The sequence below is a fragment of the Rhincodon typus genome, chromosome 1, assembly GCF_021869965.1.
Source record: "Rhincodon typus isolate 14 chromosome 1, sRhiTyp1.1, whole genome shotgun sequence".
NCBI lineage: Eukaryota > Metazoa > Chordata > Chondrichthyes > Orectolobiformes > Rhincodontidae > Rhincodon > Rhincodon typus.
Window position 1 is genome coordinate 150,550,336 of NC_063332.1, and position 16,191 is coordinate 150,566,526.

Genomic DNA, 16,191 nt, shown 5'->3' on the forward strand with positions numbered 1-16,191 from the left:
GAAGGGTCTAGGCCCGAAACGTCAGCCTTTCTGCTCCTATGATGCTGCTTGGCCTGCTGTGTTCATCCAGCTCTGCACCATTATCCACCAGTCTGTTTTCTGTCATTCATCCATTTTTCTAACCACATAATTATCATGCTTCTAATCCATGAGTAGAGCTCACATCTGTTGTGCAGTACTCAATAAATACCTTTTGAAAGTTCATGTATAGAAAACCAGTTGTATTACACTCATCACTCTTTGTCACCTTTTCAAAAAACTCAAACAAGGTAGTTAAACATTTTGCCCATAACAAATCTGTGATGGCTGGCCCTAATTATGTCGTGAATCATTTCTGGTGAAAAAAAACCTTACCCACCACTGAAGTTAAACCAACCGGTAATTGTTGGACATATTTTTGCATCCTTTTGAACAAGGGTTAACATTTGTATTCTTTTAAATCTTCTGTTCTCATTCCTGTAATTCTTGTTTTTGGTCCCTCATCAGCGCAACTACTTATTGTACCAACCTTTTATTCTTTCATGCCTGTGGAAAGTATTTTGGATTCCCTTTCCTATGTTCACTGTGTTTTTTCTGATACTCACTCTCTCTTTGCTTTTATTTGCTTTTTCAATTTCCTTATGAAGCTTCTATATAGACACTGATTCTGATTGTGTTATACTGTTGACATCTGTTTTATGCACCTTTCTTTGCTTCATTACCATTTTTGTTATCCAGGGAGCTCCAGATTTATTTGCCTTACATTTCCCCTAGTGAGAATATATCCCTTTATTGTATCTGATCTATCTACGTTTTCTTTAAATGCATCCCAGTGTTGAATTACAGTTTATCCAGTCAATCTTTAGGTCTGTTCCAAATAAATTAGAAGCATTTTCATCCATTAAAATTGTTTCTCCTCCACTCAACAGTTCTGACTCTGGATTGTGATGTCATCTCCAACAGTCTGGATTCTGAACTGACATATATTCAAGCCACACTGTGATCAGGGTCTTTTATTGGGTTAATAATTTAATATATTGGTGAATTGCTCTAAATTAAAATTGTTTTGTTTTCTTTAAAAAGTGTGTTCTGTTGGTTAGTTAATATGGTATTAAAACTTGAGATTCATGGGGCTGGATGAGAGGAAGTATAAAGGATTTATAGGTTTTGTAGCACTGTGCAGTTGAAATTGAAGATCTTACTGTCTTGCTAATGTCTTGTTCTTGTAGGGGCAAATTCATGCTGCTTTTTCCCTATTTTTCAAATAATTTTGGCAATTTCTGATGTGAGAATGAAAATTGTATGACTTCTTTGGACAAAGAAATAGCTCCACTTTGACTATTCCGTGTAAAGGTGGGCTTGTTACAACATCTCCTTAGTTTGACTTCTGAAAAGTAGTTATGCTTCTGTAAACTTGAGGAAAATGAGCTGTGAAGTCTAGCAGTTCATCAAACTTTCAGTTGCCAAATTTTTTATGAACTGTGCTAAGTATATTAAGATCAGCAGATAGGAAATGAACCAAGAATTGCCAACAGAAGAGTATTGGTGAAAGTTTGAGATGAAGTCATTTTTCTCCCCTGACAGGAGACGCGTGGTCTCATGAGGCGATAAGAGGAACGATAGGAATTCTTGGCCTTATTCATAACCAGATGTTATGATGAGATCCTGTACACATTTTCTCTACTGTAAAAGCATTGGTTCCTATTTACACCTTTTGTTTTCTAATCAGTGGTTCAAATGGTGTGCATTTGTCTTTTGTTTTATTATGTTGCATGTTTTGATGAAAAACCTATCTAGTTTGTGCATGTAGTATCAGATTATGAATGTGAAAGTTATGTACACTGTTCAATTCTTTCCAGTTGGCAATAGGTAAAAGTTATGTGTTATTGGTGATATGTGTGAGTGTTGAATGTACTGTTGATGTTTACTGTTTTCAAGGAATTCTAGCCCTCCACTGGGGGTTCTTCCGCAGGAGTTCAAACTGCAGCCCAGCAGTCAGACAGCTGACAGGTACAACACGACCTGTTCGTCATGTGCTGTGTTTGTCACCATGTTAACCCATGGGTTTTAAAGATTTTTTAAATGTCTTTATTTTTCTTTTTTGTTCACACAATCCATGATTTAAGCATTGCCATACAGTGATCATTTTAGTATTATATATTTATCAAAATGCAGACTTTGATATCAGATTTATTTCTGTACTTTTTTTTTGAAATGTCTGACTTTTTTTTGTAAGTTACTATGAAATCAGTGCAACAGTAATTGCTACATGTTATGCATTCCAATGAATTTCCACCATAGCTTTAAAAAATTGACTTTCTCAGATTTGTGTGCTTTAGTTAGAAAATGTAATTGGTTATAAATCTTCATACTTCTGAATGTGCTTTACTACTCACTAATTAATGTTTCAATATGTAACTCGTACAGAAAATATTTTAATCACCAAACTTGGAATTTGGCTAAACCGAAAAATTAAGTTGGATCAAATAATTTATTGAATTTAAAATATTACACAAATATTAATGATATTTCTATGGATATATTACACATTCAAATATTTAGGAAGTTAGATTTTAATAACTTGGAATTTTCTTTATGATGGAGTACAACCAGAGGATAAAAAGTTATTTACAAATAACAACAAGATGCAGTCTGATGGATAATTTGCTTATTTGACCTGTTTTCCAGACATCACACTGTAACCCGAGGAATTACAAAGGGTGTGAAAGAAGATTTCCGATTAGCTATGGAGCGGCAGGTTTCTCGCTGTGGGGAAAATCTCATGGTTGTACTACATAGATTTTGCATCAATGAGAAGATCATATTGCTTCAGACTTTAATGTGACACACACATCCAAATCTTTTCCTTTTAGAATACATGGATGTTTTTGCTGATGTGCTGAACTACACTGCTCCTGTCTTATGTATTGTAAAGTTTGTTGTTGGATTTTATTCATAAATGAGTGTATCAGAATGGAACTTGAGACACAGACTTGAAAGGATAGGTTGTAATTCCACAGAAAAATCGCTAATGTATTGAATCGTTAAGTAATCCATTTTGATGAATGTTTGTATTCATTAAGAACAGATTGCAGTGCTAAAGGACTAAAATGTTTTGTTCCATTTTTGGCCTTGAATGTGTCAGCTTCAAACATGCTGAGCAGACACAGAGTAGCTATATACAGCTGTATAGAGAAAAACTCCCCATACTCTTGGCGCAGCACTGTGCTTTACATCTAGCCTTCAGTCTCATAAAAACATCTCCTGCACCATTCTGCAATTCCTCACTGCTGCACCAAGTTCTTGTGGGATTCTGAGACTGCCAGAATTTTGCATTGTTTGAGGATCTTGCACTGATCAGAAACTGAGCTGATATTTGCTGAAGTAATTTGACTTGGTCTTTTGCAACCACTGGAAATGGAAGACTTTCATCCTGTTTATGACTAAAGGTTCCAAATAAAAGGACAATGCTGTCCCCTCAACCATGTAATAATGGCATACTGTGAGCAAGAAATAAGCTTAATCAATTTTAATTTCAACCTTCCACACAAAAATAAAATTTAGCACCTCTTAAATTCAACAGGCCCATAATTTATGGTGCATCAGTTACACTTCCAGAATTGTATCATTTCCAGACTCTAGTATCTGCTGACAATTGTGTTCAACCAGTAGTCAACGTGTTCCAGGCAGAATACCTCATCCTAAATGATTTCTGTCCAGTGGAGATCAATGTATTTTCTTAAAGTTAGTATCTAAGATAAATGACCTTTTCAAAATAAAAACTAAATGCTAGAAAAATTCAGCAAATCTAGCAGCAACTATGGAGAGAGAAACAGAGTTAAAATTTTAACTCCAGTGGCTCTTTGAAACATTGGACTTGAAACGTTAATTCTGTTTCTGTCTTAACAGATGCTGCCAGACATGCTGAGTTTCTCTAGCACTGTTGTTTTTTTTTCAGATTTCCAGCATCCACAGCTTTTTTTAAAATTCATTAATGGGATCAGGATGTCGCTGGCTAGGCAGCATTTATTGCCCATCCCTAATTGCCTAGAGAGTCAATTGTTATAGGCCAGACCATTTAAGGATGGCAGTTTCCTTCCGTAAAGGGCACAAGTGAACCAGGTGGATTTTTCCTGACAGTCAACAATGGATTCATGGTCATTGCTAGATTCTTAATTCCAGATATTTTTTATTGAATTTAAATTCCACCATCTGCCATGGTGGGATTTGAAACCGGATCCCCAGAATGTTATCTGGGTTGCTGGATTAACAGTCCAGCGATAATACCATTAGGCCATTGCTTTCCCCTGGCTTTGAAACTTTATTAAATGCTTTATTTTTAATACTTTTTCCAGACACCAGACACTTGTATTAAGCAATTAATGCAACATTATTTCCAGTTGTGGAACAGCCCCTTCTGGAATTCACCTGCCATGATTTGGAACCTGGAGGAAATAAACTTTTCAGAAACAAATACTTGAAAAGAATCCATCTATGCTGTGATCTTAAATATTTTCTAGGCTGGCAAGAACCTCTTTGATTTTCTTATGCAGTTTAATACAGCAACGTATATGAGATTATGTGCATTAAACATCTGATTTGTGGCTAACACTGAGATTGGTGATTTCAATACATACATTACGCATTTATTTGAACTTTTTTTTTCCCCAAAGTAATCGTTCTGTTAAATTTTAGAATGAATGGTTTTTTTCCAGTTTTAATTTTAAACTAGGTTATATAGTGAACAATACGAAAGTTAATACAGTTTGCAAATCACAATATTTTGCTAGCATAAACCACGTGCTCCATCAGATAAATACTAATATTTCAACCGTAAACCTTTAAGCTGTCCAATCAGTTTAACAACAGAGAATTTTCAACAGGATTTCCTAATCTTCCATCATAACTTTGATGTGAATTATTCTTCAGGACTGTTTATGGCAGTAGATTGTGAGAATCCCCACAAAAATTCCAGAACCTTACTAAGAAGGCAACTCACCACTGCCTTCTCAAGGGCAACTAGAGCTGGGCATTAGATGCTGACCCAGTCACTGATGCCTGGGTCCCACAAGTGAACAAAAAACTTCTCCGGGCATATTCACAAAATTGAAACAGAGACTAGTTTCGATAAACCAACGCTTGCACCCAGTAGCTTTGAGAGAGAGAAAGATCATTTGATCTGAAGATGATCTTGAAAAAAGACTTTTCCCTGGATTGTCATAATGGGCCCACGTGAAGCATGGATTTCAGTGTTCACCTGTGGTCTAATTGTCTGACATAACCTATTGTTCCCAGATACATGTCCAATTTACTTGACCGTGTAGTACATTCTGTTCAATGGCCTTAAATGTCAAAGCAGGCTGTCATTATCTTGGCAAAACAATAGTTCATCATGGAATGCAATGAAGATGTATTTAGGAAGTCATAAACCAAGTATCTGGAATGGAGCTATTTAACACCACATTAAGTGGAAAGTAATGTAGCTCTTCTAACCTGAATAAAATGTGTATTTTTTATACAAATCATTATGTGCACTTTTTAATAAAGAATATCAGCCAAAAATGCTATTTTTTTTTTGACATGTTACATTTAATATATATAGTTTTCATATACGAATGTTCTTTGTTGCTTGAAAGGTAAAATCGCAGAGGCCCATAGGATTGCTGTCTTATTAGAGATAATTTGTGGTGAGTTTAACCTGGTGGTCACCGTGCCTTCTGCAAGGGGCAAGGTTGTGAAGGGTGGGGCCTTTGCAATAACCTTAGCCAGTACAGGAATTGAACTAAAACCAGAATAGAAATTGCTGAAGAAAATCAACAGGTCTGGCAGCATCTGTGGAGAGAAAGCAGATTTAACATTTCGAGTCCAGTGACCCTTCTTCAGAACATCTTCAGGAATTGAATCCACACTGTTGGTGTCACTCTGCACTGCAAACCAGCCATCCAGCCAACTGGGTAACAATTCCTATATATCTTTTGTTCTATAATTTTGCGTTTAAATATATCTGCTTGAATGTTTGAAAGGTTATTCAAGTTGTCAAATTTCCTACACACAATGTGATTTGGATATAATTAGTCAAGCTGCCACTGCTGACTTTTCTTGCCCATAAATAATATTAACACTGAACAAACATTACATATAAGTTATCTGATCTCAGTGGAAAATGCACCACCTGTTCTTTATTTTTGAGTTGAAGAATAACTCATAATCCAAATTGCATCAAAATTTTCCTAATTCTTTGTGTCGTCTTGGATACTTTCTGTGCAGGAGAGCAAGTTTAGAGGATTTCACATATTCAAGACCTGCGAAATCTAGATCCGTCAATCTGGTGCTGAGATAGAATATCAAAGTCTGCATCCACCATCGCCACCTTCATGATGAGATCAATAAACAAAAAGAAAATAAATGGGGACAGTATGCAGCTTATGCTCCTGTGATAATGCTGAAGGATTCAGTGGTGCCCATGCTGATTTTGACACTACATCTGGACTTCCTGTAAGGCTTTGAAGATATTAAATTACTGAAATGCTGTACCAGAGTAACTGCTGATGGATGTTCTTGAAAGTCCTGAGATCAATGAAGTTGAAAGCAAATTGCTTCTAATACTGTAGGCTCTGCTCTACAATGTGCCTGAGCTTAAAGATCTGGTAGCACTATGATCTGCCACTGCAAGAACCTGCCTGTTGTTCATGAAGTATATGATCTACTTCTGCTGTCACTCTCTTAAGGAGGGCCATACTGAAGATCTTGCCAGGTGCCAACAACAGCGTTATTCTCCTCCAGTCGATGCAGTTGCTGAAGTAACTGTTTTCTTTTGCGATTTGATGATTACTGCTCCACTCCAGTCAGCCAGGATGTCCTTGACAATTCAGATTTTGTTGAATAGGCTGAAGAATTGTGTACTCCAAGACAAAACTGCCAATCCTGTGAGTAGATGGGCCATAGTTGATCTAAGTGTCAGCTGTGAAAAAACTCCCAACAAGGCCCTCATCGCAATCAGGAAATAGCCATTGAGGACACCAACCACTTCACCCTTCCTCGGAAGCAACATCTACAGGAAAGACAATACTAAGAAATTGACAACCGTACAAGAATTGTCAAAGTAGCATCAGTCTTCCAGTACACTGTCTGGACATTTAACACCATCAAGATTGCCAGGAAGCTGTGACTGTGTGTCTATGATAATACCAACTGCAATTCTTATGATGTATGTTTGTATGACAAGGAAGAGAGCAGCAAAGTCGTAACATCCTGGGCATCACAATGGCAAGTCAGTAACACCAACGAAGAAGTGCTGATGAGAATTGGTCAGAGGTACCTGTGGAAGAGTGTGACAAAGACAGGAAACTGGTGGGGCGTACATGTTACCTTCCAGCATGTCCCACCAGACTTGCAGTACAATGGACAACAGCTGATAGAAAAAGAAGTCCAGGCTGGCCAAAGAAGACCTGCTGTAGTAAATTTAAGGAGGGCCTTCAACAGCAGGATACTACCTGTGCTAAAACAAGAGATTGTGATGGATCAGGGTTAGTAATAGAGTTATGCTGACCAGTGGCCTGCACAGGATAGAGGAGCCAAGGCTATTTACGTCTTCAAATTTGATTCATCTGTCTAATATATAATTACTAGTTTCCTCTGGGTTATAACTCTTCATTTTGAAATGATTACACACTTCCATACAGATTCTCAAACTTTGTTTTGTCATCATTCTGCAGAGTAGCCCCACCTGTTCTTATTTTAAATTGGGAGCTTACCTAGGTCTTTTCACACATTCTATATCCCAATCATTCTCTATCTTTCCACTTACCAGCTGGAAATAATTATAAACTTCTACATCCATAATACAGTCAACTTACTTTCAAGGATAATTCTCAGACATGAAGTAGTTAGTATTCATTACTTTAGTACAGTTTTAGTTTTGCGAAGGATGTGGGTTCTCGCAAATTAATAGTTCATTAAATTGGCATAGTGACTGTCAACTTGTTCCCTTTTACTAAATTCAAACAAAGAATTGTGTGTGCTGGAGTTCTGAAACAATTAAACTATTGGAGAAATTCAGCAAGTCTGGCAGCATCCATTTGGAGACAAAACAGAGCTAACGTTCCAAGCCCAGTGATCCTTCTTCTGCCTCTGTTTACAATCACCTCAATAACCTAAAAACAGCTTTTAAAGGACTTTTGTGATGCAGTAGTAGTGTCCCTAACTCTGAGCCCAGAAAATCCATATTCAAATTGCACCCGCTCCAGAAGTGTGTCATTGCGCATTGGGACAGTCTGATTGAAAATATCTGGTATATTATGAATGGTGTAGATCCACCAACACTACCTTCAAGTAACAGAAATGGCCACATCGACTGCACATTCTGTTTATTTGTGTCTTCCGGTTTGAGCTTGTATGGAACCTATGGTTTCAATCCAGACACCCCAGAAGGTTCAGTTTCTAATCTCTGTTTCAGACTTAGTTTCCTTAGAAACTGGAAGTGATCAATTTTCTAAGTCCATTTCCCTTCCAATTAAGGTCTGTTGAAGGCACAGATTTCATCACAATGTGATGAATGCAGCACTTGCTGATGTTCTGCCAAGAAATATGTGCTACTACTATAAATTACTTTCTGTATTGCCCAGGATGTAAAACGCAGTTTTGCTTTTCCCACGTTGTTATTTTTCTTTAAATTATGAACTCCAAAGCATTTGCTGTTTCCATTATTTTCTTCCCATAATAATCTTAATCTATTCAATGCATGGCTGACTAATAGGAAGTACAGCATAGGAATAAGTGTATATCTTTCAGGCTGGCAGGATGTCACGAGTGGTGTGCCACAGGGTCAGTGCTGGGACCCCAAATCTTTACAATTTGCATGAATGATTTGGATGACAGGACTGACCGAAGGTATGGTAGCTAAAGTTGCTGATGACACACTGTTGGAGAGTGAGTTGTTAAGAGGACATAAAGAGCCTAAAAACAGATATAAATAGGTTAAGTGAGCGGGCAAAGATCTGGCAAATGTAGTTCAACATTGGAAAAGTGTGAAATTGCCCATTTTGGGCATTTAAAAAGCAGCAAATCTAAATGGAGAGATTGCAGAGCTGAGATACAGAGAGATCGGGGTGTTCTATTGCAGGAATCACTAAAGGTTCATATGCAGGTACAGTAAATAATCTGGAAAGTTAATAGAATGATATGTTTTATTGTGAGGGAAATTAAATGCAAGAATATGGAGTTATGCTTCAGTTATTCACAGCATTGATGAGACTGCATCTGGAGCCGCACGTAAAGTACTGGTCATTGTATTCACGGAAGACTGTTAAAACACTGGAAACTGTTCAGAGAAGGTTTACTAGACTAGTGGCTGGAATGAGGAGATTGCCTTGTGAGAACAGGCTAGACAAAATAGGCCTATATCCTCTGGAAATTAGAAGAGTCAGAGATGAAACATATAAAATCCTGAGGAGACTTGACAAGTTGGCTGTGGAAAGGATGTTTCCTGTTGTGGGAAAATCTAAAACTATGGGTTGTAGTTTAAAACTAAAGCAGCACCCATTTAAAACAGATGAGGCCCTTTTTTTTCCTCAGAGGATTGAGAGTCTTTGGAGTACTTTTGCACAAAGAATAGTGGATGCAGAATCTTTAAATATTTTTAAACCAAGGGTAGATAGATTCTTGAATACCATTGGAATGAAAGGTCATTGGGATATGCAGGGATGTAGAGTTGAGGTTAAAATCAGATCAGCCATGATCTTATTGAATGGTTAAGCAGGCTCAAAGGGCCAAGCAGCTTACTGTTGTTAGTTGTTCATAATCCTCAGGTTAGTCCTGATAATTTGAGCTGAAGACATGTCCAAACAAGAAAATATATTTAATAAAGGATTGCTGTTCCTTTGTCAACATTAAATGGCTAACAAATCTTGATGAGCATGGTAAGTAAGTTTTAAACTGTCTGATAAAGGACTGGGGTGTTTAGCTCCTCATGTATTAATATTAGCCACAAATAATTCAAACTGAAGAATAATGCGAATAAAAACCTTATATTTTTGGGCCACTACATCGCTCGCCATATAGGTATCCACTCTGCATTGGATTGAAATAATTTTGTAACTTATTTTGCAGAATATTAGATGCCAATCCTATAGTGATGCTGTTTTGCATTATTATAATATTGACTATTCTGATGCTTGTATCTAACATTTAAACAGTTTGCACCTCTACTGCTTTATTGCTGGTTGCTTATACCATGATGTTGTTCTAAATTACATACAACAGATGATAAACTTGTATTTCATATGTTCATAGAATCCCTACATTGTGGAAACAGGCCCTTTGGCCCAACAAGTCCACACCGAACCTCACAGCATCCCACCCAGCCTCATCACTTATAACCCCCCTAATCTACATATCCCTGAACACTACGGGCAATTTAGCATGGCCAATCCACCTAACCTGCACATCTTTGGACTGTGGGAGGAAACCCACGCAGACATGGGGAGAACGTACAAACTCCACACAGACAGTTGCCCGAGGGTGGAATCAAATCCGGATCCCCTGGTGCTGTGAGGCAGCAGTGCTAATAACCACTGAACCACCGTGTTGCCCCTAGGGGAGGATTTTTTTTTAACAAAGTTATGTACAAAATTGAGTTAATTATATGATCAAAATTACATTTGAACTTTTCTCAGTCTAGAAATACACTGGTTTCCAATCAGTTGCATGTTATTTGAAAGCAATTACATGAAATATATTTTTCAGACACTGTTTCACTTTTTAACTTTGCTCCTCACATTACACCATTGTAGAATACAACAACTGCTGTGCATTAGATTAACAAGATGACTTGTTGGTGAGGATGGGTTGCAAATAATTGTTTTGGTAATTTGCAATTAAGCTAATAGGTAGTTTCAGGTAGAAAATGCAAATTACTTTTGTAAACAAATACTCTAAATGTAGTCTCTTGAGAGCGTAAACAGCCTTGACAACTAATAGTGAAAAGGGAAATGTTGTTGAGACAGCTGGTCTCATTCAGTAGCTTAAACAAGAATGGAACTTCAGCCAATACTTCAAGCTGTTTCTTTCCCATGGATAATTGCAGTTAATATCAACTTTTTAGCATGACTGTTAGATCTTATTTCTGTGTATTCTTTGTTAAAGTGTGTGTACACATGCCAAATAAAATAAATTTGGAGTATTTGTCCAAAGCTTTCCTGCTATAACCTAGCTAGAGTCATCGTAAGGTTATATCGAAGTACTAACACAAACTTCTGACTAGGAGATAGTAAGGACTGCAGATGCTGGAAATCAGAGTTGATAAAATGTGGAGCTGGGAAGCACAGCAGGTCAGACAGCATCAGAGGAGCAGGAAAGTTGATGTTTTGGCTCTGGACCCTCCATCAGGGATGGGGAGGGGGAAGGGAGCTCAAAAATAAATAGAGAGAGGGGGTGGGGTGATGATAGGAGGAAGCAGGTAGGGGGTTGTAGAGATTGGTCAGTGGGAAGGGTGGGGCAGATAGGAGAGAAGGAAGATGGACAGGTTGTGTCAGGTCAAAGAGGCGAGGATGAAAGGGAGGGCTGGACATGGGATGAGGCTGTGGTGAGGAGATTTTGAAGCTAGTGATTTCTATGTTGAGGCCATTGGGCTGTAAGCTCCGGAGGTGGAATATAAGGTGGTGTTCCTCCAGTTTACGTGTGGCCTCATTTTAACAATGGAGGCAGCCCAGGTTGGACATGTCACCAGGGGAAGGGGAAGGGGAAGGGGAGGGGGAGGGGGAGTTGAAATGGCAGGCATCTGGAAGGTGGTGCTGATTGGAGCGTACAGAGTGTAGATGCTCAGTGAATCGGTCACCAAGTCTGTGCTTGGTGTCTCCAATATAAGAGGAGACCACAGCGGGAGCAACAGATACAATAGACCAGGTTAGAAGACGTACAGATGAATCTCTGCCAGATTTGGAATGGAAGTTTGGGGCCTTGGATGGAGGGGTAGGGGCAGGTGTAGCACTCCTGCAGTTGCATGGAAAGGTACTGGGTGTGGTGGGGTTAGTGGGGAGTGTGGATCTGACAAGGGAGTCGTGGAGTGAGCGGTACCTATTGAAAGCGGACAGGGGTGGGGAAGGAAATATCTTTCTGGTAGTAGGGTTTGATTGCAGGTGGTGAAAATGGTGTAGAATGATGTGGTGGATTTGGGGATTGTTGGGGTGATATGAGAGGACTGGGGGACTCTATTCTTGTTGTTGGGGGGAGGGGTTTTGAGGGCAGAAGTGTGGGAAATGCAAGAGATGCGGATCGTGGCATTATGAATCACAGGAGAGGCGAAATTACGGTTCTTGAAGTAGGAGGACATCTGGGATATCTGGGAGTAGAATGCTTCATCCTGGGAGCAGATGTGGCAGGGGTGGAGGAATTGGGAGTATGGGATTGCAATACGTTGTTTTAATGGGGAACTAATTCCCTTTGAAGACAATGACATTAATGCAGTCCAAAGCACATCAGTAACAGCAGGGAGCAAATTACTACCCAAGGATTATAGTAAACTTTAGAAATGGCATTGCTGCAACCTTTACTGTGAGCCATGCATGTTGTGTTTCTCCCTGGTTATTGAACTAGTGCAAAACAGTTTGTAGGGCAAAGGTGACAGCTGAAGATTGTTTGCAAATGCTGAAACCAATTATATTTTTTAGAAAATCGATGAAGGTAGAGTAGTAGATGTTTGCACGGACTTTAGCAAAGCCTTTGACAAGGTTCCGCAAGGTAGACTGGTTAGCAAGTTTAGATCATGTAAAATCTAGGAAGTAGCAATTGGATAAAAAATTGACTTAATGGTTGAAGACAGAGGATGATGGTAGAAGGTTGTTTTTCAGACTGGAGACCTGTGACTAGTAGTGTGCCATAAGGATCAATGTTGGGACGACTGTTGTTTGTCATTTATATAAATAATTTGGATGAAAATATAGGAGGCATGGTTAATAAGTTTGCGGATGACACCAAAATTGATGGTACAGTGGATAGTGAAGGTGGTTATCAAAGAGTACACCAGGAACTTGGTCAGCTGGGCCAGTGGGCTGAAAAATGGCAGATGGAGTTTAATTCTGATAAATGCAAGGTATTGCGTTTTGGTCAGACAAACAATGGCAGGACTTATACATGAATGGTAGGGCCCTGGGGAGTGTTGTCGAACAGAGAGACCGAGGGATGCAGGTGCATGGTTCCTGGAAAGTGGCATCCCAGACAGGGTGGTGAAGGCAGCATTTGGCATGCTTGCCTTCACTGGTCAGGCCATTGAGTACAGGGGTTATATAAAACATTGGTAAGGCCACATATGGAGTAGTGTACAATTCTGGTTGCCCTGCTATAGGAAGGATGTTATTAAACTGGAAAAGGTGCAAAAACATTTACAAGGATGTTACCAAGACAGGAAGGTTTGAGCTGTAAGTAGAGATTAGATATGCTGGGACTTTTTTTTCCCCCTCGAGTTGAGGCTGAAGGGTGACCTTTGAGGTTTATAAAATCAGGAGAGGCAATGACAAGGTGAACAGCAAAAGTTTTTTCCTCCTCAGGGTAGGGGAGTCCAAAACTAAAGACATAATTTTAAGGTGAGGGAGAATGATTTAAAAGGAACCTGAAGTGCAACTTGTTCATGCAGAGGCTGGTGCGTGTATGGAACGAGCTGCCAGAGGGAATGATAGACGTGAATACAATTACAACATTTAAAAGACATTTGGACAGATAGGAAAGGTTTAGAGGGTATGGGCCAAATGGAGGCAAATGGGGCATGGACAAGTTGGGCTGAAGTGCCTGTTTCCATGCTGTATGATTCTGCTAAATAGCAAGCCATTTTATTGACAGAGATTCAGGAGCTTGGAAGGCAAAGAAGCCAGATTTCTTAGTGGACCATGCCTGGATTATTCCTAATGCCACATTCAAGGAAGTATAAACAATACAAAGAAAAGACAGCTTAATGTACCACTGGAGATTTAGGAGTCGGTGCGGGGGGGTTGATGTTGCAGAGGACTTTAGACTCCTGGGGCATTCAGATGAGTTCTTTGCTGGACCTGTATAATATGGGCTGGAACATAAGTGGCCATATAGGTTTACAAGAGTTAAAATAACCAAGATCTGTTAAAAATAATGGGACTTATAGACATTTTATTTGCAGCTACAATAATAATAATAATCAGGAAAGACAATGAACAAAAGAAACAGTGGCAATGTTGATCAAATATACTCTTTTAGCACTGCAGGATTTTGTACTTTGGTCAAAAACAAACTATTTGAATAGAAGTTAGCAACAATATTGGGGCTATTATGATGTTAGGTCTGTACTCTTGAGATGAAAACAGTGAGATGAAGCTAAAGGAACAAATTTGCAGACAGAGATGTCAGAGGTTTAAACTAGTGAAAACAAATAGGGGGCTTCAATTACCTTAACATAGACTGGGGAGTAGCAAGGAAGATTCCTTGAAATGTGGGCAAGACACTGTCCTTGAGCAAAATGTTTCCATCCCAATGATCTAGTTTCAGAAGAAAGAGACAGACTGAGATGGGAAACGTTTTCCCTCAAAGGATTATTAATCTTTTGACGTAGTCACACCAATGGGCTGTGAATGTTTAGTCTTTCATGTTCAAAGCAGCTGGCAATAGATTTTAGGTATGGACGGATACTGCAAGAGGTCATTAATGATTTTGCTGAATGGCAGACTAGGAGAGAACAAAAATAAGAAAACTATAGCACAGGAACAGGCCCTTCGGCCCTCCAAGCCTGCACCGACATGCTGCCTGTCACAACTAAAACCATATCCCTCTATTCCCATCCAATTCATTATTTGTCAAGATGCCCTTTAAAAGTTACTATTGTAGCTGCTTTCACTACCTCCCCCGACAGCGAGTTCCAGGCACCCACCACCCTCTGTGTAAAAAAAAAAAAATTGTCTCGTACATCACCTTTAAACTTATGTCCCCTGGTAACTAACTCTTTCACCTTGGAAAAGGCTTCTGACTGTCTACTGTGTCCATGCCCTTCATAATCTTGTAGACCTCTATCCGGTCATCCCTCAAACTCTGTCATTCTAGTGAGAACAACCCAAGTTTCTCCAAACCTCTCCTCATAGCTAATGCCCTCCATACCAGGCAACATCCTGATAAATCTTTTCTGTACCCTCTCCAAAGCCACCAAATCCTTCTGGTAGAGTGGCGACCAGAATTGAACAATATTCCAAATGCGGCCTAACTGACGTTCCATAAAGCTGCAACATTACCTGTCAATTTTTGAACTCAATGCCCTGGCCACAAACTTACTAATCAAACCAGTTATATTTTCCTCCGAATCATTTATATATATATTACAAATAGCAAAGGTCCCAACACTGATCCCTGAGGAACGACAATAGTCACAGACCTCCATTCAGAAACACACCCTTCCACTACTACTCTGTCTTCTATGACCGAGCCAGTTTTTTTTTTTTAAAATCCATCTTACAAGCTCACCTCTGACCCCATGTGACTTTATCTTCTGTATCAGCCTGCTATGAGGGACTTTGTCAAAGGCCTTACTGAAGTCCATGTAGACAACATCCACTGCCCTATCCTCATTGATCATTATGGTGAACACTGATGCAAAGTACTCATTTAATACCTCGCCCATTTCCTCTGGCTTCACACATAAATTCCCTTCCCTGGCTACCCTCTTGATCTTTATATATGTATGAAAAGCCTTGGAATTTTCCTTAATCCTGTTGGCCAATGACTTTTCACGACCCCTTTTAGCCCTCCTGACTCCTTGCTTAAGTTTCTTCTGATTTTCCTTGTATTCCACCATTGCTTTATGTGTTCCCAGCCTCCTAGCCTTGATAAATGCTTCCTTTTTCTTTTTGACTAGGCTCACAATAGCTCTTGTTATCCAAGGTTCCATAAACTTGCCATACTTATCATTACCCAATACTCGGTCCAGTACGGCCCCTTTCCTAGGTGGACTACCTACATACTGTTTCAAGAAGCCCTCCCCGATGCTGCTTACAAACTCTGTCCCATCCGTGCCCCAAGCACAAAGTGAGTCCCAGTCAATATATGGCAAGTTAAAATCACCCATGTCATTCTGGAAATGGATAGGTAATGCACTTGAGGGACAACTAATTAAGCTTACACTAAAGAATTTTATGTTTTCCTAACATTCTAAATTCAGAGACCGTGATAATCATATCCACAGATGTTTGAAGGTATCAGGGCAAGCAG

General features: G+C 39.2%; 1 protein-coding gene across 1 annotated transcript in view; it reads left to right on the plus strand.

Annotated features, from left to right (window-relative positions):
- Positions 1-5,541, plus strand: part of ints10 (integrator complex subunit 10) — a 63,873-nt gene extending 58,332 nt beyond the window's left edge. Inside the window, exons 11-12 of the mRNA XM_048609914.1 lie at positions 1,918-1,989; positions 2,668-5,541. Coding sequence (XP_048465871.1) covers positions 1,918-1,989; positions 2,668-2,824 — 229 coding nt within the window. The 3' untranslated portion in view covers positions 2,825-5,541. The remainder of the gene's footprint in view (positions 1-1,917; positions 1,990-2,667) is intronic.
- Positions 5,542-16,191: the final 10,650 nt, after the last annotated feature.